Below are 25,778 nucleotides of genomic sequence, written 5' to 3'. Positions count from 1 at the left end.
TTTGTTACAACTGATCATACCACATTTTTATAATTGTATTATTAAAGTCCACGGTTTAAGTTAGGGCTCATTGTGTAGTATAGTTCCATGGAGTTTTTTTTTTTAATTTATTCTTGTTACCATATATACAAACACTTCCTGTTTTAATTATATTCAGGTATATATTTCCATGCTGTTAATTGCATTCACAGTGTGGTACTCCCATTATCGAAACATTTCCTTCATTCCAAATAGGAACCCTGTACATTTTAAGCCTTAACTTCCCATTTCTTATCCCCACCCCATGCCTATATATTCTAGACTCTATGACTTTGCTTATTCTAATGGTTTCAAATCAGCGAGCTAACACAGTATTTGTACTTTTGTGCCTGGCTTATCACACTCAATATGATGCCTTCAAGGTTCACTCAACATGGATGCTTTTTATTTCATTTATTGCCTAATTGTCCTGGGTAGCACCAGTAGGAATGTGTTGCAATGAAGTCTTGAGAATGGACATTTTTGCCTTATTTGTGATCACTGTGAGAAAGCACTCAGTCTTTCACCATCTCATACATGCTGTTTATCAGGTTGAAGAAGTTCCCTTCTCTTCCTAGTTTTGAGTGTGTATCATGAAGGGATATTGAATTTTGTCAAATGCTTTTCTGAATCTGTTGAGATGATCTGTAGTTTATTACTTTTATTGTATTAATATGTTGTACTGATTGACTTCCAGATGTTCAGTCAACATTGTTTCCTGGGATAAATCCTACTTGGTAACGGGTAATAAAATGGTCTTTTTATATACTGCAAGATCTGATTGCTTGTAGTTGGTTGAGGATTTCTGCATGTATATTCAAAGGAGATATTAGTCTAATATATTCTTTTCTTATAAGGGCTTTGTCTAGCATTGGTATTCTGGCTTTATAGACTGGACTGAGTTGGAAAATATTCTACTCAGTTTTTTGAAGAATTTGCTAAGAATAAAGCATTCTGCTTTAAATGTTTGGTTGAGTTAACCTATAAAAACCTCTGGGCCTAGGCTTTTCTTTTGTCATTTGTTTTTAATATCAGTGTCACACTTGTTAGAGGTCTATTCAGACTGTCTGTAGATCTGTTCTACTTTAAATTTTTGTCAGCATCCTTGATCTTCCAAAGAACCAAGTTTTGGCTTTATTTTCTCTTTTGTTTTTCTATTCTCTTTTTAATTAGTGCAGAAACTAATCTTATTAGTTCCTTATGATTGCTTTGGGATTCGTTTGCTTAATGTGGAAAATTTTTAAGGTGGTTATTAAGGTGTAAAGGTAGGTTGGTTTTTTTTTTAATATAGGCATTTGTATTATAAATTTCCTTCTCAGCATTATTAAATGCATGCGTTAAGTTTTGGCATATTGTGACTTTAATTTCATTCACCTCTAAATTTCTAATTTCCCTTGTGATTTTTTCTTTGGCCCATTGGTTGCTTAGGTGTTAATTACTCAAATTTCTTTTTTAATACAGTTTTATTGAGATATATTCATTTACCATACAGTCAATCCAAAGTATACAATCAGTGGCTCACAGTATCATCACATGGTTGTGCATTCATCACAATCAATTTTAGAACATTTTCTTTTTCTTTCTTTTTTTTTTTTTTTGACATGGGCAGGCACCAGGAATCGAACCCGGGTCCTCTAGCATGGCAGGCAAGTATTCTTACCTGCTGAGCCACTGTGGCCTGCCCAGAACATTTTCAATAGTCCAAAAAAGAAAACTCAAAACATCTCATACCCTTTATCCCTAGGGACTATTCATCCCTAGTCCTGGTGGAGTACATTTATTACTATTGATGAAGGAATATTAAAATATCACTTTCAACTAGAGTCCATAGTTTGCAACAAGTGTATTTTCCCTATACCACACTCTATTATTAACTCCATATAATAGTGACAACCGTATGTTCAAGTTCATGAAGGAACTTTTTTATACTTGTACTATTAATCGCAGCCATTGCCCACCACAGGGCTCACTGTGTTATACAGCCCCATGTTCTAACCTCTAGCATTCCTTCTAATGACACACATGGCTCTAAACTTCCCCTTTCTACCACATTCACCCACAATTCGTGCCATTAATTACACTCATCATAATGTGCTACCATCACCTCTATCTATTTCCAAACATTTAAATTCAACCTAAGCATCTACACCTCATTCTATCTCCTGGTAATCTGTATTTTAGATTTTATATTTATGAGTTTTCTCATAATTAGCTCATAGTAGTGATAACACACAATATTTGCCTTTGTATCTGACTTATTTCACTCAATATAATGTCCACAAGCTTCATTATTGTATGCCTCAGAAATTCATTCCTTCTTAATAATATTCCATCATATCTATATATCACATTTTGTTTATCCATTCATTGGTGAAGGGACACTTGGGTTGCTTCTATCTTTTGGCAATTGTAAATAATGCTGCCTTGAATATCAAGTGTGCAGATATCTGTTTGTGTTCCTGCTTTCAGTTTTTCTGGATGTATACCTAATAGTAAGATTGCCAGGTTATGTGACAGGTCTGTACTTAGCTTCCTGAGGAATGGTCAAGCCATCTTGGACAGTGGCTGTACCATCTTACGTTTCTACCAGCAACTTATTCACATTCTGTCCAACACTTCTAGTTTCCTGTTTGCTTTGCTTAATAATGGCCATTATAGTAGGTGTGAAATGATATCTCATTGTGGTTTTGAGTCTTATTTCTCCAATAGCTGGTGACGCTGACCATCTTTTCAAATGCTTTTTAGCCATTTGTATTTTGTGTGTGTGTGGGAAATTTTATATTCATGTCTTTTGCCCATCTTTGAATTGGGTTGTAGGGTTTCTTTATCTATTCTAGATATGAGATACATGGTCTCCAAATATTTTTGCCCATTGAGTCACCTGCTGCCTTTTCACCTTCTTGATGAAGTCTGTGATGTTAGGTTCTGGTGTCAGCTTGGCCAAATGATGATGCCCAGTTTGTCTGGTCAGGCAAGCACTGGCCTGGACCATTGCTGCAAGGATATTTCGTGACCAGTGATAAACTGGAAGGCTGGTGTTTTAAGTCATCAGTCAGTTGAATGCATCTGTGGCTGATTAAGTTTGCAGTCAACTAAGGCATGCCTCCCCACAAGATAATCCAATCAGTTGAAGGCTTTTTAAGGGAGAAGAGCAGCTCTTTCACTGATTCTAAGCCTGCCACCCTCTCCTGTGGACAGAGCTGCCAGCTTTACAGCTTGCCCTGTGGGTTTTGGATTCTTCCTGCCCCACAGTTGCATGAGACACCTTTATAAATCTCATATTTACAGATCTCTCCTGTTGGTTTTGTTTCTGTAGAGAATACTGAGTAACACAAAGTCCTTTGAAGGACAGAAGTTTTCAACTTTGAAGAGATCCCATTTATTATCTCTATTCTTTCATTCCATGTGCTTTTAGTGTAAGGTCTAATAAATTACCACCTATTACTAGATCTTGAAAATGTGTCCCTAGATTTTCTTCTAGGAATTTTATGTTAGTGTCTCTTATATTCAGGTCTTTGCTCCATTTTGAACATTTGAACAAGTGTACGCCAATGAATGAGACAACTTAGATTAAATGGACAAATTTCTACAAACATCCTACATTGACATTAGAAGAAATAGAAAATATCAACAGACCGATTACAAGAGACTGTATCAGTCAGTCATCAAAAATCTCCCAACATAGAAAAACCCAGGAGCAGATGGCTTCACAGGTGAATCCTACTAAACATTTCAAGAACAATTAATACCACTCATGTTCAAACTCTTCCAAAACATTGAAGAGGAAGGGCCACTACTTAACTCATTCTATGAGGGCAACATATACTATTTTGCTATTAGGGTAATATAAAAAACCCACTGCTAAGTATAATAGTGAGACTGTAAGCTGGTTCCCTCCAAGACCTCTACTACACCACTGTTATTCAATATTGTACTGGAAATTCTAACCAGAGAAATAAGGCAAGAAAAAGAAAAAAAAAAATACCCAAATTTTAAAGGAAGAAGTAAAAACTTCCACAATTTGTAAATGACGGGGTCCTATATATAGATTTGAAAAATCTACAGCAAAGCTACTAGAGCTAATAAAGGAATTCAGTAAACTGGCAGGCTACTAGGTCAATAAATAAAAATGATAGCATCTCTTTAGATTAGTAACAAGAATCTCAAGAAGAAATCAAGAAAACAATCATTTACAATAACAACAAAGAAGAACCCTATCAAGGAATGCATTTAACCAACAAGGTAAAGGACTAATACATGGAAAACTTCAAAACTCTGGTGAAAGAAATCAAAGACCACCTAAATAAATGGAAGGATAGCCCATTCTTATGGATTGGAAGATTTAAAAATATTGTCAAGGTGTCAATTCTACCCCAAATGATTACAGATTCAATACAACCCCAATCAAAATTCCACAGCCTACACTGCAGAAGTGGGAAGGCCAATTGTGGAATTTATTTGGAAGGGGAGGTCTCCTCAAATAGCCAAAACCATCTTGAAAAGGATGAACTAAGTTGGAGAACTCACATTGCCTGGCTTTAAAACTCAGGACCATACAGTGGTCAAAACAGATTGGTACTGACACAAGGATAGATATAGATATGGAATCAGACTGAGAGTTCAGAAATAGACTCTCACATCTCTGGCCAACTGATTTTTGTCAAGACTGTGAAGTCCACTCAATTGGGAAAGAATAATCTCTTCAACAAATGGTTCTGGGAGAACTGGATATCAATATGCAAAATATGAAGGAGAACACTTATCTTATACCATATACAAAAAACTAACTCAAAATGGATCAGTAACCTAAATTTAAGAGCTAGAAAAGTAAAACAGCTAGAAGGACGCACCTTCAAGATCTTTTATCAGGCATTATTTTCTTGGACTTTACACCCAAAGCAAAAGCAACAAAAGAAAAAATAGGTAAATGGGCCCCCATCAAAATAAAAAACTTTTGCATCTTGATGGACTTTATCATGAAAGTAAAATGCAAACTTACCCAGTGGGAGAAAATATTTAGAAAACACATATCCAACAATGGATAGTATCCATAATATATAAATAAATCCTTCAAGTAACAAAAGACCAAACAACCCCATTAAAAAATGGGACAAACCACTTGAATAGACATTATCTAAAGAAGATCTAGAAATCATCAGAAAGCACATGAAAAAAGTGCTCAACATCATTAGCCATTAGGGAAATGCAAATCAAATCCACAATGAAATGCCATCTCACACCTATTAGAATGACTACTATTTAAAAAACGGAAAATAAATGTTGGACAGGATGACATGTAAAATGAGGCAGCTGCTGTGGAAGACAGTTTGATAGTTCCTCTGAAAGTTAAGTACAGAACTACTATATGATCTGGCAGACCCACTACTAGGTATATAAAAGAACTGAAAGCAGTGGCTCAAACATATTTGAACAATGATGTTCAATAGTGGCATCTTTCAACAACAATTGTTAAAAGATGGAAGAAACCCAAGTGTCCATGAACCAATGAATGGATGAACAAAATATGGTATTTACATACAATGGAATATTATTCAGCCATAAAAAAGAACAAAATCCTGATACATGGATGAACCTTGAAGACATGTTGAGTGAGATAACATATGCAGCAAAAGAACAGATATCGTGTGATCTCACTGATTTGAAACGATTAGAATCAGACTCTAGAAGCTGTGATACCAGCAGATGAGGTGATAAGGAATGGGAAGTTAAGATTTACAATATACAGGGTTCCTATTCAGAATGATGGTATTGTTTGGTAATGGATGGTGGTGATGGTAGTACAACACTGAGAAGGTAATTATATGAAATATATAATTGAATGTGATTAAAAGGGAGAAAATGTTAGATTGTATATATGGTAAAAAGAATAAGATTCTTTAAAAACTCATAGGTTTACACTACATTGTGAACCCTAAGTTAAATTATGGACTATAGTACAATTATAAAAATGTACTATCATAGATCATAACAAATATTACACACCCATGCAAGTTGTTATTAATAGGTTGGTATATGGGAATCCTGTATTTTATGCATGATTGTTCTGTAAACAATATCTTCTCTAATAAAGACAAAAAAGCACCAACAAAAAAAAAAAAAAAGAAGAGGATTCTAACATGAATGTAAAAAGACACCCTACTCAGTGGAAGAAAATATTTGGATACTACATATCTGATAAGGGTTTAATATCCAGAACATATAAAAAGAAATCCTACAACTCAAGACAACCCAATTTAAAAATGGGTGAGGGACTTGAACTGACATTTCTCCAAAGAGGATATACAAATGATTAAAAAGCACAGGAAAAGATGCTCAACATCATCAGCTGTTAAGGAAATGCAAATCAAAACCACAGTGAGATACCATTTCACTCCCATTAGAATGGCTACCATTTAAAAAGAACAACAGAAAATTACCAGTGTTGGAGACGGTATGGAGAAATGGAAACATTCATTGCTGGTGGCAATGAAAAATGTTGCAGACACTGTGGAATACAGTTTGGCTGCTCCTCAGGAAACTGAGTATAGAACTGTCATATCCAGCAAACCTTCTACTAGGTCTGTACCCAAAAGAATCGAAACCAGAGATTCGAACATTGAATGCACATTGGCATTCATAGCAGTATTATTCACAATTGCCAAAAGAGATAATCAATCCAAGTGTCCTGTGTTGGTTTGAAACTGTTATGTACCCCAGACAGGCCAAGTTCTTTTTACTCCTGATGCAGTCTTGTGGGGGAGACCTATTGTTTAGGGGGGGACCTTTTGATTAGATGGAGCTGTGAGCCCACCCACTCACAGTGGGTGTTTGTTTACTGCAGTCTATAACAGGAACAGACACCTAGACACAGACCGTTGGAGACCGAGACAGAAGTACCCTGGGTGCCAACCAAGGCCTCACAGAAATAGCCAGAATCAAGACAAGACATCTCCAGGCCCAAAAGATGCTAAGCTAAGAGATGAAACTCAGAGGGAGCAGATAAGTGAGGACCCACAGACAGAGAGAAAGCCACTGGACTCAGAAGCTGAGAGCACTGGAACCAGGAAGAAAGACCAGCAGATGCCAGCCATGTGCCTTCCCATGGGACAGACACCAGCCTTTCTTCAGAGTCCAGGTTTCTTTCTCTGGATGCCTTTGTTTGGACATTTTATGGCCTTAAAACTGTAAACTAGTAACAATAAATCCCCTTTAGGAAAGCCAGTCCATTTCTTCTGGCAGCATTAGCAAACCAAAACATGTCCCTCAATTGATGAATAGATACAAAATGTGAAATATACATACAGTGAAATATTATTCAGCATTAAAAAGGAATATAGTTCTGAATCAGGCAGCAACACGGATGACTCTTGAAGACATGTTGAGTGAAATAAGCGAGATATGAAAAGACAAATAGTTTATGAGTTCACTAATAGGAAATAATAGAATTAGTAAACAGAGTTAGAATCTGGAATAGAGGTTACAGGGGCTGAGTTGGGGATAAGGATTGATGAGTTAATGCTTAAACTGTACAGATTTCTATTGGGGTAGACTGTAAAGTTTTGGTAATGGATGGTAGTGATGGTAGCATAACATTGTGAATGTAACTAAAGCACTGAATTTAAATGTGAATGTAGTTAAAACAAATTTTAGTTCATGTTACAAGAATTAAAGAAAAAAGAGGACTGTACAATTCACACACACGCAAAAAGCCTACAATCCCATAATATATAGGAAGGAAATATATGTATAATATGCCAATGACAGTACAAAGTAAGAGCAAAACTGAACTGGTTTTAGGAAATAATGAATTATTGGATTTTTGGCATTAATAAATGTAATCTTTATTAAAAATGCCATCACTAAAAGAAGGGAAATTGACAGGTATGTGGGGGTAAGATTTCTATTGTCTCTCTGGGATTAAATATATATAAATGTATATATTCTGATATGTTATGATCTATATGGTCTCAGATTACTTCAAGGATAACTTAAAAGTGAAAAAATCATTAATGACATTGAAATGTTGCACTTGAAAAGCAAACAGATGTATAGAAATAAAAGTGACATATCAGATTTAAGTCTAACTATCATTAATGTTAAATGTGAATGGATGAACAATAAAATCAAAAGGCATAAATCTGTCAGACTGCATAAGAAAAAGGATCCAAACATATGTTGCCTATAGGAGACACACTTTGGATTCAAAAGATACATATATATTGGAAGGAAAAAAATGGAAAAAAAGATAATGAAGCAAACAGGAACCATAAGAAAGCTAGAGTGGCTATGCCAATATCCAACAAAATTTAAAGGTGCTACTAGAGTTAAATAGAGAAACTGCAAAATAATAAAAGGGTGAATTCCTCAGGAAGATATGATTACCAACATAGTGGCACCTAATAATATAGGAGCAAAATACAGGCAGCAATAACTGACAAATGATGGGAGGAGTAGACAATCCAGCAGTAACTGGAGACTCCAATACTCCACTGTTTGGAAAGGGCAAGCCCTTACATTTGGAGGGGCCAGGACTTCCCCTCGTGATCATGTTCAGGGAGAGCAGGGCTGCAGCCCAGAGCTTGCAGAGGGTGGGGCCTAGGGGCTTGGGGAGAGCCTGACCGTGACCCCTGCCCTTGGGAAACGTGGGGATGCTGGTCCAGTAGGCCCAGCGGCAAAAATCAACTGATGATGATTCTCAGACCTCAGAACCTAATGGCGTTTGCCATGCCGGCTTTCTGACACACCTCAAACCCATTTTTGAGGGGGATGGGAATGTCCGGAATGAGACTGTCTAACCTATGCACGACCCATCATTGTATTTTGGAAGCAGATAACTTGTTTCTTAGTATTCACAGGTCCACAGAAGGAGAGGAATCTGGTCCCATGATTGACAAGCATAACAGACTTTGATGAAACTTTGCACTTAGAGCTGTTACCACAAAGTGGAAACAACCCAAGTGCCCAACAGATGAATGGAAAAATCAAATATGGTATATACATACAATGGAACATTACTCAGCCAGGAAAGGGAATGAGCTTTGATACCTGCTACCAAAGAGATCAACACTGAAAACATTATGCTAAGTGAACAATGTCAGAAACAAAAGGACTAATATTGTATATTTCCACTTCTAAGAAATAACTGGAATATATTAACTGGTAGGTGTAGAGAATGAAATGTATCAGGGCCCGGGGAGAGTGGGGAATGGGAAGTAATTGCTTAAGTTTCAGAGTTCCTGAACAAACTGCACCAAAGATAAAAGGCCACAGAGAAAAGGTCAACCTTACTGATAATGAAAATATCTCAAATAGATCCCATTTCATAAAGATGATTAGAGTAAAAGTTAGTAAATTAGATAATCCAAAATGTTGGTAATCATGCAAACATTGATGGATGGAGGGAGGGAGGACCTATTTCCGCCCTGTTGCCACTCTGGTCAATGTGAACTTGCCCACCATCTACAACCAGATGATTCTACTCCAGTGCATGGAGAGCTTTTATCTCTTCACAGTTGTAGAATGAAACATGAATAACGGAAGTGGTAGTTTTTGCAAAAAGAAAAGAAAAAGTTAAGTTTGAAAAAAAACCCAGCAAATAGGAACAGGACTGGAATGGAAGAGAAAGTGGGAGGGTCCACAGGTTCACACATCAGCATGTACCAAACACAGAGGCAAAAACCTACTAATACTGATTTCAGTGGAATCCCATTAATAGTAATTGAAATTTCAGAAGAGGCAAAAACTAAACAGCACACTGCTTATATGAAAAATAATAGATGGTCAAGGTGTGAAAATTTACCAGAGAATCAGGACAGTGGACATTGGTGGGGCAAGACAGAGAGCTCCAGGACGGGCATATTTGGAGATCCAAAGCCCCATTTGTTCATCTTGATGGGAACTCCAAGGAAGCTTGTGTTTTTAGGATTAAGTTACCACAGGATATTCTGTGCATTCTTTGTGAACATTTCCACAACAAAGATTTAAAACTTTTAGTCTGGAAAAGAACATAATTTTAAGTTACTTTTTCCTTCTTAGGTGACACTCTCACCAGCTTCTCTAAAAAAAGTTGGGAGCTATGGGGCATCTTGGGTCAAACTTAGCAAGTTTTCAGTCCCAGGACCAAGAAAAGGTAGGAGGGCAGCCTGAAAGTACAGATCAACCATCAGTTTCCTAAAGGAATTTCAACTCCCCAAAAGTTCACAGTCTGCAGGTGCTGTTGCCTTTCTCACTATCTGAACAGTGAAATATCTGGACATGGTGCCAAGTGTTTTCCATAAAGTAACTCAAATGTACTGAAAGGACTTACTTGATGCTGCTATATCCAGAGCATAGAGGACATCAATCAGTTGGGGGCTGAGGTGTGTGCTTTCTGAGTAGAGGCTCTGTTTGCAGCGGGGGTCCCAGCAGCTGAGGCAGGGCTTCTCTGTGATGTCACTGGCAGCTATGAAATGTGATTGTGCTTTGGATGCTGAGCTGATGATTATTTGATAGCTGGGGTGGCTGTGGTCACTAAGTTGTGGCCCCATGACATGGGTACTACTTCTTCTTCTGCCTCTCGTCACACAGCCATCTGGGATTGCAAAGGAGAACTTTTCCAGAGTGTGGCAAGTGTGGATTCCTAATGCCATTTCCCATCAAAAAGTCACAGAATTCTAAGCTAACAACCTTAGATATGGAAACAGCTTCAGAACAAGCTCTGGAAAGATATGGTATTGATGCCCAATGTAAGGGGGTCCCCCAGTAGGGTCTCCCTGGGAGAGAGAAGTGGTATAGCATTCCCCAAAATCTCACCCAGGGAACCTCATGCAGATCCTGGGGGTCTTCTCACTTCCTCCAGGCATGTTTGTGAGATGAGGGCAGGTGCGGCCAACAGGTGGGTCCTAAATTAAGAATCCGTGCCACAAAAGGTCTATTGGAGTACAAGTCCTTTACCAATCCTTGAAGTCCTTCTAATGATTCTAGGGTGGTGGAAAGAAGTATTATTCTACATCTGAAAGTCAGTGTTCAGGAGAGTTTCAAGTATCATTTGCTATTTAATAAAATACATAGCTGTTACTTTTCTTATTCCCTAAATCTGAAGTCTAACCATATGGAAATGATATCTGCAAATGTTTAAAATGGGCTTTTTGGGGATTTACAGATCATTAAAACAAAATCTTACAGCTCTTCCATTTAGAAAAAGCCATGAAACTTTCCCCTTCGATGTCATATATACCACTTTTTCACCAACTAGGGAAATTCCCCAAAATACCTTCTGTCTGTAGCTTATCTTAATTATTCTTAGATAACTGCCCTCTAAATACCCATGGCCTGCTCAGTATTTCAGCTGATAGGTAAGACTGGACTTATGTCCCTCTGGGTCATAGGAACACCATGTTTGTCTGGGGCATAAATTATGTCACACAATCTGTAATGGCAGCAAATTCATTCATGTCAATTACAAATTCTTTCACAAGGACATAAAACACAGACACCAACTCCCTGTAACCCACTTCACCGGGAAACACCCCTGCCTAGATACCCATGTCCAAGCTCATGATCACTATCCCTAAAATTTGTAACTATTGCAAAAATGAAGTTCCCACCATGCCTGTGCCTTTGTTTCAATGGGGAATCATTACTGTTAACTCCACGAATGCTGGGCTGTCTCACTATCATGCCCCATAATTAGTTTGTTTTTTTCTTATGTAATATCATTGCTTTATTTATTTTTAATTTACGTATGGTAAAATTCACTGATTTTTGACATTTGGTTTTGAGTTTTGACATAATCATGGAGCTCTTAACTACCACCATAATCAAGATTATAGAACAGTTTCATCATCCAGAAATTTGGCTTAGATACCCCTCCTGCACCCACTGATCTTTTTCTTAGTCTTTATAGCTTTGGCTTTTCCAAGAAGTCGTACAAGTGGAATGAGATGGATTGAAGCCCTTGAGTCTGGCTTTTCTCACTTAGAATTAATGCATTTGAGATTCAGCCATGATTCTGTATATGTCAATAGTTTGTTTCTTTTTGTTGTTTAGTAGTATTCCATTGTATGGATGTACCATAATTTGTTTATTCAGTCACCAGTTGAAGGAAATTTGAGTTGCTACCAGTTTCTGATGATAGTGACTAGAGCTGCTATAAATGTTTCATACACAGACCATAATTAGTTTTTCAAACTGTTTAGGTAGCAGTGATCAGCTCCCGAAACAGTGTTAGTTAAGACAAATGTGGGACACAAAACCTTCCCAAAACATCTATGCTTTTCTAAAAAGCCCTTACTTGCTTGCTCACTTCATTTTCTTAACACTCACCTCACATTTAGTGTTAAGGAACTTCCCATTAAAAGAATAAGTCCCTTGTTTTCTTCACCCAATAGATAGCCAAGACCAGTTAGAATTAACCCTCTTCTCTGACATGTGAAGATAAAGCAATATTGACCAAAAGTAACCCTGTAAATAGAACCCAGGTTAACAGAGGCCTCAGGGAAAAGAAACACTGGACCCTAAGAAAAGGTAAGACGTCCAGTGCACCTAGGTTCTGGCAACATTACAGCCCACTCCTCAGAAAAAGTAACCAACCAGCAGCAGCTACACTCTGCTGAGCACCACCCCAGCCTTACAGTAGAGCAGGACCCTACCCACAAATCAGAGTTGAAAATCCCTCGCTCCTCCAGCTCAGGGAGACAGATCTGAGATTATTGTTCCCATTTCCTACTTGGTGCCTAGCAATAAACTCTTTCTCTTTGGAAACCCGGTGTCACTGGACAGGTCTTTCATGTACATCAGGTGAGCCCAGCTCAGCAACAGATCTATAAATGAATTTGCAGTGACAACTTCACTTACTGATGCCTCCAGAGGGTTGGTACAAACTATACACTCATTATCTCACCTCAGAGCTCACTTTCCTCCTAAGCCCTTTATCTGATGAATCAAAGTGTTCCCTTTCCTAATGTTCTCTCTCTTCCCCGGAACTCCCAGCACCAGGACTGCGAGGACTGCCTGATGCTGTAACCAGAGTGCAGAGGACACTGATTGGCTGGGGGGGCTGAGTCGTGCGCCTTCTGAGTAGACAGTGCCCGGCACATAACGGAGTAAATCGAGTTACTTTATAGAAAACACTAAGAATGGTGTCCAGATATTTTACTGCTTAGATAGTGAGAAAGGCAACAGCGTCCACAGACCCCCTGGAGGTGGCCTGGCCCTCACCACTAGGTCATGTTTTATCCTGTTGAAGAGACAAATGACATACCTCCATTATCAGACAAGGCTATCTGGTGTCCACAACAGATCATGACAAAAACAAAGGCAGCCCATCATTACATATTTAAAAGATATGTGATCTAAAGAACCACAAAATTAACCAAACATTCCTCCATCTCACTAATGCAACTGACTAGTTCTGCCTTACCAATTCCATTTCGTTGCATAGCATCCTTTCTGCCTTGTAGATGGGCTCTAAAATGATTACCACAGAACTCATCTCCTTGCAGCATCCAATACAGGGCAGTGCCTTTTGAATCATCAAGCAAATCACCTCACCCAAGCAAACATCCTGTAATAAGTCCCTATGAGCACCTTCTCCAGATATACCACCCAGTCCTTTATGACTTGTGTTCATCCTGATTGTGACAATTCAATCCCAGCTCTGTGATACATGTGATCCTGGTGGTCTCTGGCTAGAGGACATTGACTAAGCTATAATTTATATTTTCGCTATTAAGAATGAATTAGGGGGAGGGGTACAAGGGTAGTTCAGTGGTAGAATTCTTGCCTGCCATGCAGGAGACCCGGGTTTGATTCCCAGCCCATGCACTTCCCAAACAAACAAACAAGCAAACACAAACAAACAAAAAACCAAACCAAAAAAGAAAAATTCAACAAATGGTGTGGCAATAAGGAGATACTCTACATGGAAAAAGAATGAAATGTGAACCCACCATACAGCATAGAAAAAAAAAAATGAATGAATAAGAAGTTCTTTTAAAGACAAAAGTTCTAACTATACAAAAATATGAAATAAAGTTTACCTGAAGGAAAAAAAAGCCCGATTTAAAGGTGCCTGGCAATTCACAAAATTACAAAGTTGAGTGGACAATCCAGTCTCAATGGGATATTTTACTATATTCCAATAAATAAAAAATGAAGACAAGAACATTTGTTAGTATCAACATTTTTAAAAACACTGTTGACAGGGTATCTACTCTACCTACAGAAAGGTTTGTTTCACAATAAAATTGGAAGTTATGCCACCAACATGACAATATAAGTCATCCACTGGATACCAATTCCCATATATAGTGGGGAATATAATGATTAATATGACAGTAGGGAGTCCTATTATCGTAGGAGTGATGAAGGAGGCAAATAAATTTTCATTCATCTTGTTTCTCAAGGGTTAGTTGTTTAGTTGTATCTAGTGTGTCAGGTGTTGGTGTTGGGTGAAAGTAGTGTTTTGTGAATTTTAGCTGTATTAGAATAAATAGTGTTAGAATTATGGATGTGATTCTAAAAAAAAAAAGGGCAAATCTCACCTGCTCAGAACTCTGAAGGAAGGTCAAGACTGGAGAAGGATCTCACAAATGCTTAATTGCAGAAAGAAAAATATCAGGTAGGAAAAATGTCCATCCCAGATCAGCCAGTTCTCCCCTGCCCCCAATCAACCAGCAGTCCCACACAGCTTAGGAAGTGCCCAGAGGCAGTGGCTGGGACAGACTGTAACATCTCTCAAAGCAGAGAGATAGACCCCCACATATGGGGTCTATCCCAGACACAAAGACCAAAGTCCACAGAGACCCACAGCAACACAGAAGCTGCTAAGGGATGCAAAATATGAAAGGGTCCCAAGGAGGGGCATCCAAAATGAAAGATTAGGGAGGGTAATGCAGATCTTTCTCAAAAGCAAGAAAAAGTTAAGCAGAAGATATCTAAATCAACTATCTGAGAGCCCAGGGGACAGGCGAGGACATTTCTATACCTAGGTCAGGGTGGGACAAAGACTGAGAAAATGTGAGCAGATCCTCTAATTCTGGTCATGGCATCTGGCACCCAAACCCGCCACTGAGGAAAGCAACAGTGGGCAGCCCAATCCTTGCCTGGGGGGTAGCTATGGACTGGGGTGGCTGTGGTAGCCTCTGTTCCAAGAACAGATGGGTCACAGCCCAACACTAAACCAGATACTGGAAGGTTAAATGAGAAAATGTGACCCCACAGTTTCAGCTGCACCCAGATGCTGCTGGGCAGGATAAGTAACCAAAGTGTGCCATCTGGTGGGCAGACTGGAAAGTGCAGGGGAAAAGAGAACAGCTTTTGCGAATTTCTTTAGACATAAGCCCAGTTCCATCAGAGCTAGTCCACATTCCCTGCATAGGAACCTGTTTTGGCTGGCAAAAACTGATGATCCAACTGTCACGGTAGTGCCTGAATACCAACCCAAGTAACAACTAAATCCTAGACAAGAAAAACTGACCTTCAGGATAGACCCAACAAAATAATCAGTTAACAGACAGATATCAACAATAAAATCAGATACACAGAATTTGGAACAACTAACCAAAGACATTCAAGCAAGTCTTCTAAAAAGATTCAACAAGACAGATAATGAGATAAAAGATAGTAAGATGATACTAGGTAAGGATAAAGAACTTGAAAGAACACAACGAAGAATAACAGACCTCATGGAGATGAAAGACCCTGTACATGAAATTGAAAATATACAGAGACACACTACAGCAGATCTGAAGAGGCAGAAGAAGGGATCAGTGAGCTAGAAGACAGAGCAACTGAATTTGAGCACACAAAAGAACAAATGGAGAAAAAAATGGAAAATTTTGAGCAGGACTGCAGGGAAATTATAGACAAGATGAAGCACACAAACATATCTATCATAGGTGCCCAGAAGGAAAAAGGAAGGGAAAATGGCCAGGAAGAATATTTGAGGAAATAATAGCAGAAAGTTCCCACCCCTATAAAAGACATAATATACAAGTCCAAGAAGCCCAATGTACTTGTTTTGGTTTTCTAAAGCTGCCAGAATGTAATATACCAGAAATGGATTGGCTTTTACAAAGGGGATTTATTAGCTTACAAGTTTACGGTTCTAAGGCCACATCAACAAGAAGATACTTCACTCAAGAAAGGCCGATCCTGTCCAGGGTTTCTCTGTCACATGGCGATGCCTGCTGGCCCTTTGGTCCCAGGTTTCACTTCTTTCAGCTCCTGGTTCCAGTGGCGGCCTCTCTGAGTTTCTGTGGGCCCTCACTTAGCATCTCTTGGGCAAGCTCTGCATTTCATCTCTTAACGTAGCATCTCCAAATGTTTGTGTCTTGTTTCCAACTCTGCAAGCATCTGAACTCTCCACTCTCAGTATCAGTTCTTTTAAAGACTCCAACAAACTAAGACTCACCTTGAATGTATAGGGTCACAACTCCATCTAACCAAAACATCACACCCATAATTAGGTGGATCATATCTCCACGGAAATAATCTAATCAAAAGATCCCACCCCACAACAGGTCTGCCCCCACAAGACTGGGCTAGGATTAAAAGAACATGACTTTTCTGGGGAACATAATAGTTTAAAAAACAGCACATTCCATCTTTGGGACCCCCAAAAGACAGGTTCTTTCCATATACAAAGTACAATCATCCATCACAATATTACAAAAGCCTTAAACCATGTTAGTAACCATGCAACTATAATACCAAGTCAAAAAGAGTACAAATCTCATCAAAGGCAGTTATAGGCATTATCTAAGGCAAATATTCTCCTCTGGCTGTGGCCCTATGAAACTTAAATGATCTTTTCCCAATGTACAAAGGAGGGACAAATAAATATTCCCACTGCCATAGGGAGAAACTGGAAGGAAATGAGGAGTCACTGGGCCCAAATAGTTCCAAAACCTACAGGGCCAACTCCACGAGATCCCATAGTCTGAGAGTCACTAATCCTCAGGACTTGAGAGAGGGGCAGTCCCACCCTTTCCAAGGGCTTACACAGTGGTCCTGCACTCCCCAAACACTGGGTTTGAGGGTTGCAACATTGGGAGACGTTGGGGAGACGACCTTTTCCTCAGCTCCACCCTCTCCAAGCATCAGGGCAGCACCCAAATTCTCTTCTAGCTCTGGGGCACACACTCATCCCCCTCAGAACAGGGAACTCCCCCCAGGGAATAGGCTTTACCCTCTCGAGGCCCACGATGGCAACACGCTTCCTGAACCTTGAGGTGGAAAGCCCACCCTCTAGCTTCAGGGCAAACGCACCCTCTCCACAGGCAAGGTGGATCCGCTCTCCTGGCCCAAAACTTTGTAGCTTCAGACCTTAGCTTCCTTGGTTCTGCCTTTGAAGTAATTTTTCCTTCAAACAGTCCCTTTTCTATTCCTTTTAGTCCCAACTAGCAGTGGTTCCGTTTATACAGTGCGCACAAAAAATTCTGCATGCAGTATACAGGGGTCAAACCCATCAGACAATAGGACTCTCCAAAATCCTTTCCAGATGACTCCATTTCCATCCTGACTTGTTCTACAATGGCTGACTGCTTCCATGTTTGGTTCAATCCTTATGTGGGGCACTAGCCTCTGGGGTCTCACTTTCTGGAAGCCAAGAATCTTCTAGACCATCATTTTCTGGTTTCCTTGTACCCAAGAGTTTAGTTCTCACCTTATCCCTTTCCTGTTGCATTTTACTAGAAGTGGTATGGAGAAGCCAGGCTGCATTTTTTCCACAGTTATTTTGGATATTTCTTTAGCCAGATATCCCAGGTGGTCACTGTCAAATTCTCTCTTCCATCCAGCACTAGGACTCGATGGTGCCAGATTCTCTCCCACTAAAACAATGGTCTCCTTCCTTCCAGTTTGCAATGACACATTCACTGTTTCTGACTAAGCCCTCACAAGAAGTATCTTTAGAGTCCATATATCTAACACAATCTGTTCAAACAATCTAGGCCTTCTCTATCAAGTATATGATAATTCTTCCAGAGCCTTCCCCTTGTCCATGTAAAAAGCTGTTGCAACATGTTTGGTAATTGCAAACTGTAGCACCCCATTCTCAGTACCAAAATCTGCTTCGGCTTGCTAAAGCTGCCAGAACGTGATATACCAGAAATGAACTGGCTTTGATATACCAGAAATGGACTGGCTTTTTACAAAGGGTTTATTCAGTTACAAGTTTACAGTTCTGTGGTCATGGGTATGTCCAAATTAAGGCATCAACAAAGGCCGATCCCATCTTCAGAGTTTCTCTGTCACATGGGAAGGCACATGGCAATGCCTGCTGGCCCTTTGGTCCTGGGTTTCATTGCTTGCAGCTCCTTGTTCCAGTGGTCTCCTCTCTGAGCTTCTGTGGCCCCTTACTTAGCTTCTCTAGAGCAAACTCTGGATTTCATCTCTTAACTTAGCATCTCCAAATGTCTGTCTTGGTTTCAGTGCTCCAAGTATCTGAACTCTCTGCTGTCTGATTTTTTAAGGACTCCAGTAAATTAATTAAGACCCACCTCGAATGGGCAGGGTCACATCTCCATCTAATCAAAAGGTCACACTCACAATTTGGTGGGTCACATCTCTATGGAAACAACCTAATCAAAAGATTCCACCCTACAACAGGTCTGCCCCAAAGACTGGATTAAGATTAAAAGAACTGTGGGGTATATAAAAGTTTCAAACAAGCAAGTACTCCAACTAGAATAATATCCAAGTAGATATACTCCAAGACACATACTAATTAGATTGTCAAATGCCAAAGAAGAGAAAATTATGAAAGCAAGAGAAAAGCAATTCACCACATAAAAGGGAAGCCAAATAAGACTAAATGCTTATTTCTCATGAGACACCATGGAGCAAGAAGGCAGTGATATTTAAGATATCAAAAAAGAAAAACTGCCATCCAAGATTCTCTATCCTCCAAAGCCACACTTCAAAAATGAGGGAGAGTTTAGAACAGTCACAGACAAATACAAACTGACAGAGTCTGTTAACAAGAGACCTCCCTTACAAGAAATAATAAAGGGAGTTCTGCTGGTTGAAAAGAAAAGAAAGGAAAGAGAAGCATGGAAGACCAGAGTACAGAAATGAAGATTATTAGTAAGGGTAACTAGGATAAAAAGAGGGAAAAATAGGTCTGACAAACAAAAGCCAAATAAAATGACTGTGGCAAGTACTGCCTTTACAGGAATAACACTGAATGTTAATGGATTAAACTCCACTATCAAAAGACAGATTTACAGAATGTATTAAAATATGATCCATCTACATGCCATTTACAAGAGACATTTTAGACCCAAAGTTACAAATAGGCGGAAAGTGAAAGACTGAAAAAATATATTCCATGCAATCAGTAACCAAAAAAAAAAAGGTGGGGGGGAGGAAAGTAGCTATATTAATAACAGACAAAATAGACTTTAAATGTAAAAATGTTATGAAATAGAGAATACTACATATTAATAAAAAAGCAATACATCGAGAAATAACAATCATAAATATTTCCCAAAATACATGAGGCAAACACTGGTAGTCTAGTTTGCTAGCTGCCAGAATGCAATATACCAGCAACAGAATAGCTTTTAAAAAGGGGAATTTAATAAGTTGCTAGTTTACAGTTCTAAAGCTGAGAAAATGTCCCAATTAAAGCAAGGCTATAGAAATCCAATCTAAGGAATTCAAGGAAAGATACCTCGGTTCAAGAAGGCCGATGAAGTTCAGGGTTTCTCTCTCAAGTGAAAAGACACATGGTGAACATAGGGCTTCTCTCTCAGCTGGAAGGGGACATGGCGAACACAGCGTCATCTGCTAGCTTTCTCTCCTGGCTTCCTGTTTCATGAAGCTCTCCAGGGGGCGTTTTCCTTCTTCATCTCCAAAGGTCTCTGGCTGCGTGGGCTCTGTCGTGGCTCTAAAAGGACTCTCTCCAAAATGTTTAAAGAATTCCAGTTAAGGCTCTCCTGGAATGGGTGGAGTCACATCTCCCTCTAATCAAAAGTTAACACCCACAATCAGGTGAGTCCCATCTCCATGGGAACAATTAAAAACTCCCACCCAGCAATAATGAATGAGGATTAAAGGGCATGGCTTCTCTGGGGTCCACCACAGACTCAAACCAGGAGAAGTGGCAAAATTGAAGGGAATAGTAACGTCTCTAAGATAATAGTGGTAGTAGACAGAGCATCCAAACAGAGGATCAATCAGGACAGAGGAACTAAGTAATGTGATAAGTGTACTACACCTAACAGATACATACAGAACTCTGCACTCCAATCAGGATATTAATTCTTCTCAGGTGCTCATGGATCATTCTCCAGGATAGACCATGGGCTGGGGCACAAAACTGGTCTAAATAACTAATTTATACAAAGCACTTTCTCTAATCATAAAGGAGTGAAGATGGAAATCAATAACCAAAGAACTGGAAATTTCACAAATATATGGAGGTTAAACAACACACTCTGAAATAAGCAGTGGGTCAAAGAAGAAATTGCAAGAGAAGTCAGGAAATATCTCAAGATGAATGAAAAGAAGAACACAACATACTGAAACTTACAGGATGCTGCAAAGGTAATGCTGAGGGGGAAAGTTATAGCTTTAATACTACATTAAAAAGGATGAGGGTGCACGGGTGGTTCAGTGGTAGAATGCTTGCCTTTCATACAGGAGACCTGGGTTCGATTCCCGGGCCATGCACCCCCCCCCAAAAAAAAAGGTAAAGATGTATTCGCTTAATATATTTAGCTGACTGACATTCTATATTCCAATGTAAAACCAACTTTGCCATCCTCGGACGAACCCCACTTGGTTGTTATTATTTCATTTTAAATAATGGGGGATTCAATCTGGCAAGATTTTGTTAAGGATTTTTGTGGATATGTTAATGCCAAGTACTTTACTTTTGACATGTTTTACATGTTTTGCTATCATAGTCATACTGATGCATAAAATGAGATGGCAATGTGGTATCCTCCTCCACATGACTGGGATACGTTATTCCTTATTTGTTCAATAAAAATTATTAGAGTGGACATCTAGGTGTGCATTTTTTGTGGGAAGAATTTGAGTTAAGGATTAAATTCATTTAGTAGATATATATAAAAAAAGAGAAGAGCTAAAATTAAAGACCAATCTGAACACCTGAAGAAACTAGAGAAGGAAGAGTAAACTAATCCTAAAGCAAGCAGAAAGAAATGAGAAAGATCAGAGCACAAATAAATGAAACAGAGAAATAAAACACTATAGGGAGAATCAATAAAACCAAAATTTGGTTCTTTGAGAAGAGCTACAAAATTGACAAGCCATAGCTACACTGACAGAGAGAAAAAAAGAGAAGATGGAAATAAATAAAACCATAAATGATAAGTGGGGTCACTACAATGAAACCTGAAGAAATAAAAAAGATCATAAGATGATACTATGGACAACTGTATACCAACTAGACAACTTAGATTTAATGGAGCATTTCCTAGGAACACAGGAACAACCTACCCTGACTTGAGAAGAACTAGAAGACCTCAACAAATCAATCACAAACAAAGAGATTCAATCAGTCCTCGAAAACATCCCAACAAAAAGCTGCGAACCTGATGGAGAAACTGATAGGAATTTTACCCTATCTCATGCCTTACACAAAAATCAACTCAAAATGGAACAGAGACTTAAATGTAAAAACAGTACCATAAAAGTCCTAGAAGAAAATGTAGGGAAGCATCTTTAAGATCTACTGATAGGCAGTAGTTTCTTAGATCTTACACCCAAAATACAAGCAATGAAAATAAATATAGATAACTGTGACCCCCCTCAAAACTGTGCTTCATAGGACTTCGTCAAAATGGCGAAAAGGCAGCCTACTCAAAGGTAGAAAATACTTGGAAACCATATATCCAATAAGGGTTTAGTATCTAGAATATACAAAGATATCCTACAATTCAACAATAAAAAGACCAACCCAGTTATAAAATGGAAAAAAGACCTGTGGAAATACAAATGGCTAAAAAGCAGATGAAAAGATGCTCAGCTTCATTAGCTGTTAGGGAAATGCAAATCAAAACCATGAGATACCATCTCACACCTACTAGAATGGCCATTATTAAACAGGAAACTACAAATGTTGGCGATGTGGAGAAAGAGGAACCCATTCACTGCTGGTGGGAATGTAAAATGGTACAGCTGCTGTGGAAGGCAGTTTGGTAGTTCCTCAGAAAGCTAAATATAGAGTTACCTTACAATCCAGCAATCCTGCTACTTGGTATATACCCAGAACTGAAAGCAGAGACATGAATAAACACTTGTATACCAATGTTCATAGTGGCATTATTCATAATTGCCGAAAGATGGAAACAACCCAAATATTCATCAACTGATAAATAGATAAGCAAAATGTGGTATATACATATAATGGAATATTATTAAGCAGAAAGAAGGAATGAAGTCCTGAAACATGCAACAATATGGATGAACCTTGAGGACATTATGCTAAGTGAAATAAATCAGACACAAAAGGACAAACATTTTATGATCTCACTAATATGAACTAGTTATTCTGTGTAAACACATGGGCATAAAATCTGGAATATAGGTTACCAAGATATAGAATGATAAGAGAATGGAGAGGGGTTGCTCAGTATGCACAGAAATTTTAAATAGGTCTAACTTAAAAATCTGGAAATGAACAGAGGTGATGGTAGCACATTATTGTGAGTATAACAATGCTGAATTGTGGGTGAATATGGTGGAAAGGGGACTTTTAGAGTCATGTATGTCACCACTAGGAAACCTGGAGGTCAAAGCCTGGGAATATATAACATAGCCAATCTTCGGTGGACAATGATTATAATGAACAGTACAAATATAAAGTTCTTTCATGAATTAGATGAATGCAGTCACTTTCACAAGGAGTTAATGGGAAAAATGAACCTATTTCAAACTATGGACTAGAGTTTATAGTAATACCTAATACTCTTTTGCCAACAGTATCAAATGTATCACACCAATACTAGGAGTCAATAATGGGGGGTGGGGAGAAGGAGTATGGGAGGTTTTGGGTTTTCTTTTGTATTCTTCTGGAGTAATGAAAATGTTCTAAAATTGATTGTGGTGATGAATGCACAAACTATGTGATGATACTACACTGTGAGCCACTGACTGTACACTGTGGATACATTATACGGCATGTGAATATATCAATAAAATTCCAGTAAAATAGTTTCAAAAAATAGTAAATGTTATGCTGTATATGTTACTGTAATAACAATATATTGAAAACAAACTTTTTAAAAAAGGACATTGATTTTAATCATATACAATCAAACAATGATCAAACACATACTGGGGGATCCCATGCTACTCTAAGGTACAAGAGTGCACACAGTCTGCCTGCTATGAGAAGGGTGTCATCTTTCCATGGAAGGACAAGGCCAATGTTGTCACCACACTGCAAGTGAGGACCAAATCCCCATCTGGTTTCTTTTTCTGACTGCTCTAGCTGACATGGTGAAATTAAGGACAAAAAGCCACTAGCAGTAGTAAGAGAACCTGGTCCTTAATGTACAAATTAGACTGATACAAATACACTCCAAGTAGAGAGGTGTCCGAAATTTAGCAACATTCTTGACCATGACAGTTGGAATCAGTGGCTCAATGGACGCACTGGGACACAGGAACATGCATTTTCAAATGTTTCATTGACATCAAGCATATGGAGATGTCTGTGGAAGACACACCTCTCAGAAAATGGGAGTTAAGAAGTTGGTGCTGTTTTGAGGATGTTCTGGTAGGAGAGGGTCAAGAATCAGCAAGGAACAAGGAAAATGTGCGGGAAGCTGGTCCACAATTTGCCTATACATATCTTGTCTGGTGGCTTCAAAACCTCAATAATGGCCTTTTAATTTCTGTGTCCAAATCTTATACAATTAGAGTGGTGAATTCTATCATGCATCCATAATGAAACAATTCTGGAAAATGGACTTCCCAACATTATCTGTGTTGACACAATACAATCTAACTCCAGATTTTATGGTCACACCACAGGTCTCACTCCTTAATTCAAACTCTAGCATTCAAATCCCAGTCAGAAGCAAGAAGAAAGGACCAAAAAGAAAAAGGTAAAAAATGTGTCACATAAGAATATACTCTTTGATAAACTATTTACACATATATATCAATCATGATTAGCAAGGAAAATGTGCGAACTTTTTTGAAGATTCCACGAGTGAATTAGCATCAGGCATTCTCAGATTATTTATAGGACCTCCCTCCAGTGAGATCTTCCACGTGGTTTTGTAAGGATGAGGACCAAGTAATGGCTTTTCCATACTTTTCACAATATACTGTTTCTAGCTATTGTGCATCCTCATGTTTTCATGCAGGTAAGATCCACTTGAAGTTTTCCTCATTTGTGTCATTCTTAGGGTTTCTCTTCACTGTGCATTCTCACATGGCTTTTAAAGGATGAGGACCAGCCAAAAGCTTTCCCACATATTTCACATTTATACTGCTTCTCTCCTGTATGTGTTCTAACATGTCCTTGAAAAGATTCAGACCAACGGAAGACTTTGCCACAATATTTACATTCATAAGGCATCTCTCCAGTGTGAATCCTTTTATGTCTTACAAAGGATTCTGGAAAAGCAAAGCCTTTGCCACACTGTTTACACTGATAGGGTTTCTCTCCAGTGTGCATTCGCACATGTCCTTTAAAGTATCTGAGCAAACGGAAGGCTTTCCCACAATACCCGCATTCAAAGGGCTTCTCTCCATTGTGAATCATTAAGTGTCCTTTTAATGAACTGTGACATCGGAAGGCTTTGCCGCATTGTTTACATTCATAGGGATACTCTCCAGTGTGCATTCTCACGTGTACTGTAAAGCCTGTAAGTGAACGGTAGGCTTTCCCACAATACTTACATTTGTAGGGCTTCTCTCCAGTATGAATCCATTCATGTTTTCTCACTGACCTGACACAACTGAAGCCTTTACCACACTGTTTACATTCGTAGGGTTTCTCTCCAGCATGCATTCTGACATGTCCTTTAAAGGATTCACGTGAACTGAAGGCTTTCCCACAATACTGACATTTAAAAGGTTTTTCTCCAGTGTGAATTTTTCCATGTCTTCGAAAGGATTGTGAATACCTGAAGTTTTTACCACACAATTTACAATGATAGGGTTTCTCCCCTGTGTGAACCCTGTCATGTCTTCTAAAGGAGGCAGAAGAAGTGAAGGTTTTAGCACACAGTTTACATTCATAGGGATTCTCTTGGGTGTGTGTTATCATGTGTTTTCTATAGGATCCAAGATAAATAAACTCTTTCCCACATTCCTTGCATTTACCAGTTTTCTCTCCACTGTAAGTTCTCACATGTCTAGTAAAACTTGAGAACTCACTGACGACATTGCCAGATTGGTCGGATTCATATGTTTTATCTGAAGTGTGAGTCCTAATATGTTCACCGAACCAATAGCGATAACGAAAGATTTTCCCACAAAATTTACATACATAGGTTTTCTTTCTGCTTTGAGTTCTCATGAATGTTCTTAGGTAGGAGGGACGACTGCAGGCTGGTCCACTTTCCTTACAGCCATCTGGTTTATGTACAGTTAGAGACCTGATGTGCCGCTTAAGAGAGGAATGATGCATGAAGGATTTTCCACACTCACTGCATTCATAAAGACTTACTCCAGAAGAAATTTTCTTTTGCAGATAGAGATTTAGTGTCTGGCTCAAGGTTTCTCCACACTGAGAACTTTCATTATTTTCACAGACTTTGTCCACCATATGACTTCTGCTAAAAATG

At 38.8% G+C, this 25,778-nt stretch overlaps 1 protein-coding gene and 1 long non-coding RNA gene across 5 annotated transcripts in view; both read right to left on the bottom strand.

Moving 5' to 3' along the window:
• LOC143650666 (uncharacterized) overlaps nt 1–13,936 on the bottom strand; it is a 59,249-nt gene extending 45,313 nt beyond the window's left edge. For 2 of the 4 annotated variants that reach the window (XR_013159632.1, XR_013159633.1), the window contains exons 1-3: nt 13,418–13,936; nt 10,325–10,976; nt 9,818–10,012 (exon numbers count right to left, since the gene is read on the bottom strand). This is a non-coding gene — a long non-coding RNA (uncharacterized LOC143650666). Of the gene's footprint in view, nt 1–5,981; nt 10,013–10,324; nt 10,977–13,417 lie in introns of those variants that run through there. The other 2 variants (XR_013159631.1, XR_013159630.1) reach the window with 2 other exon arrangements.
• Nucleotides 13,937–14,719: 783 nt separating this feature from the next.
• Nucleotides 14,720–25,778, bottom strand: part of LOC143650658 (uncharacterized) — a 48,930-nt gene continuing 37,871 nt past the window's right edge. The window contains exon 4 of the mRNA XM_077121710.1: nt 14,720–25,769. Coding sequence (XP_076977825.1) covers nt 24,389–25,769 — 1,381 coding nt within the window. The 3' untranslated portion in view covers nt 14,720–24,388. The remainder of the gene's footprint in view (nt 25,770–25,778) is intronic.

Source organism: Tamandua tetradactyla, chromosome 11 (assembly GCF_023851605.1).
Source record: "Tamandua tetradactyla isolate mTamTet1 chromosome 11, mTamTet1.pri, whole genome shotgun sequence".
Taxonomy (NCBI): Eukaryota; Metazoa; Chordata; class Mammalia; order Pilosa; family Myrmecophagidae; genus Tamandua; species Tamandua tetradactyla.
The sequence above is the reverse complement of the archived record's forward strand: the minus strand, read 5'-3'. Positions and strand labels throughout refer to the sequence as shown.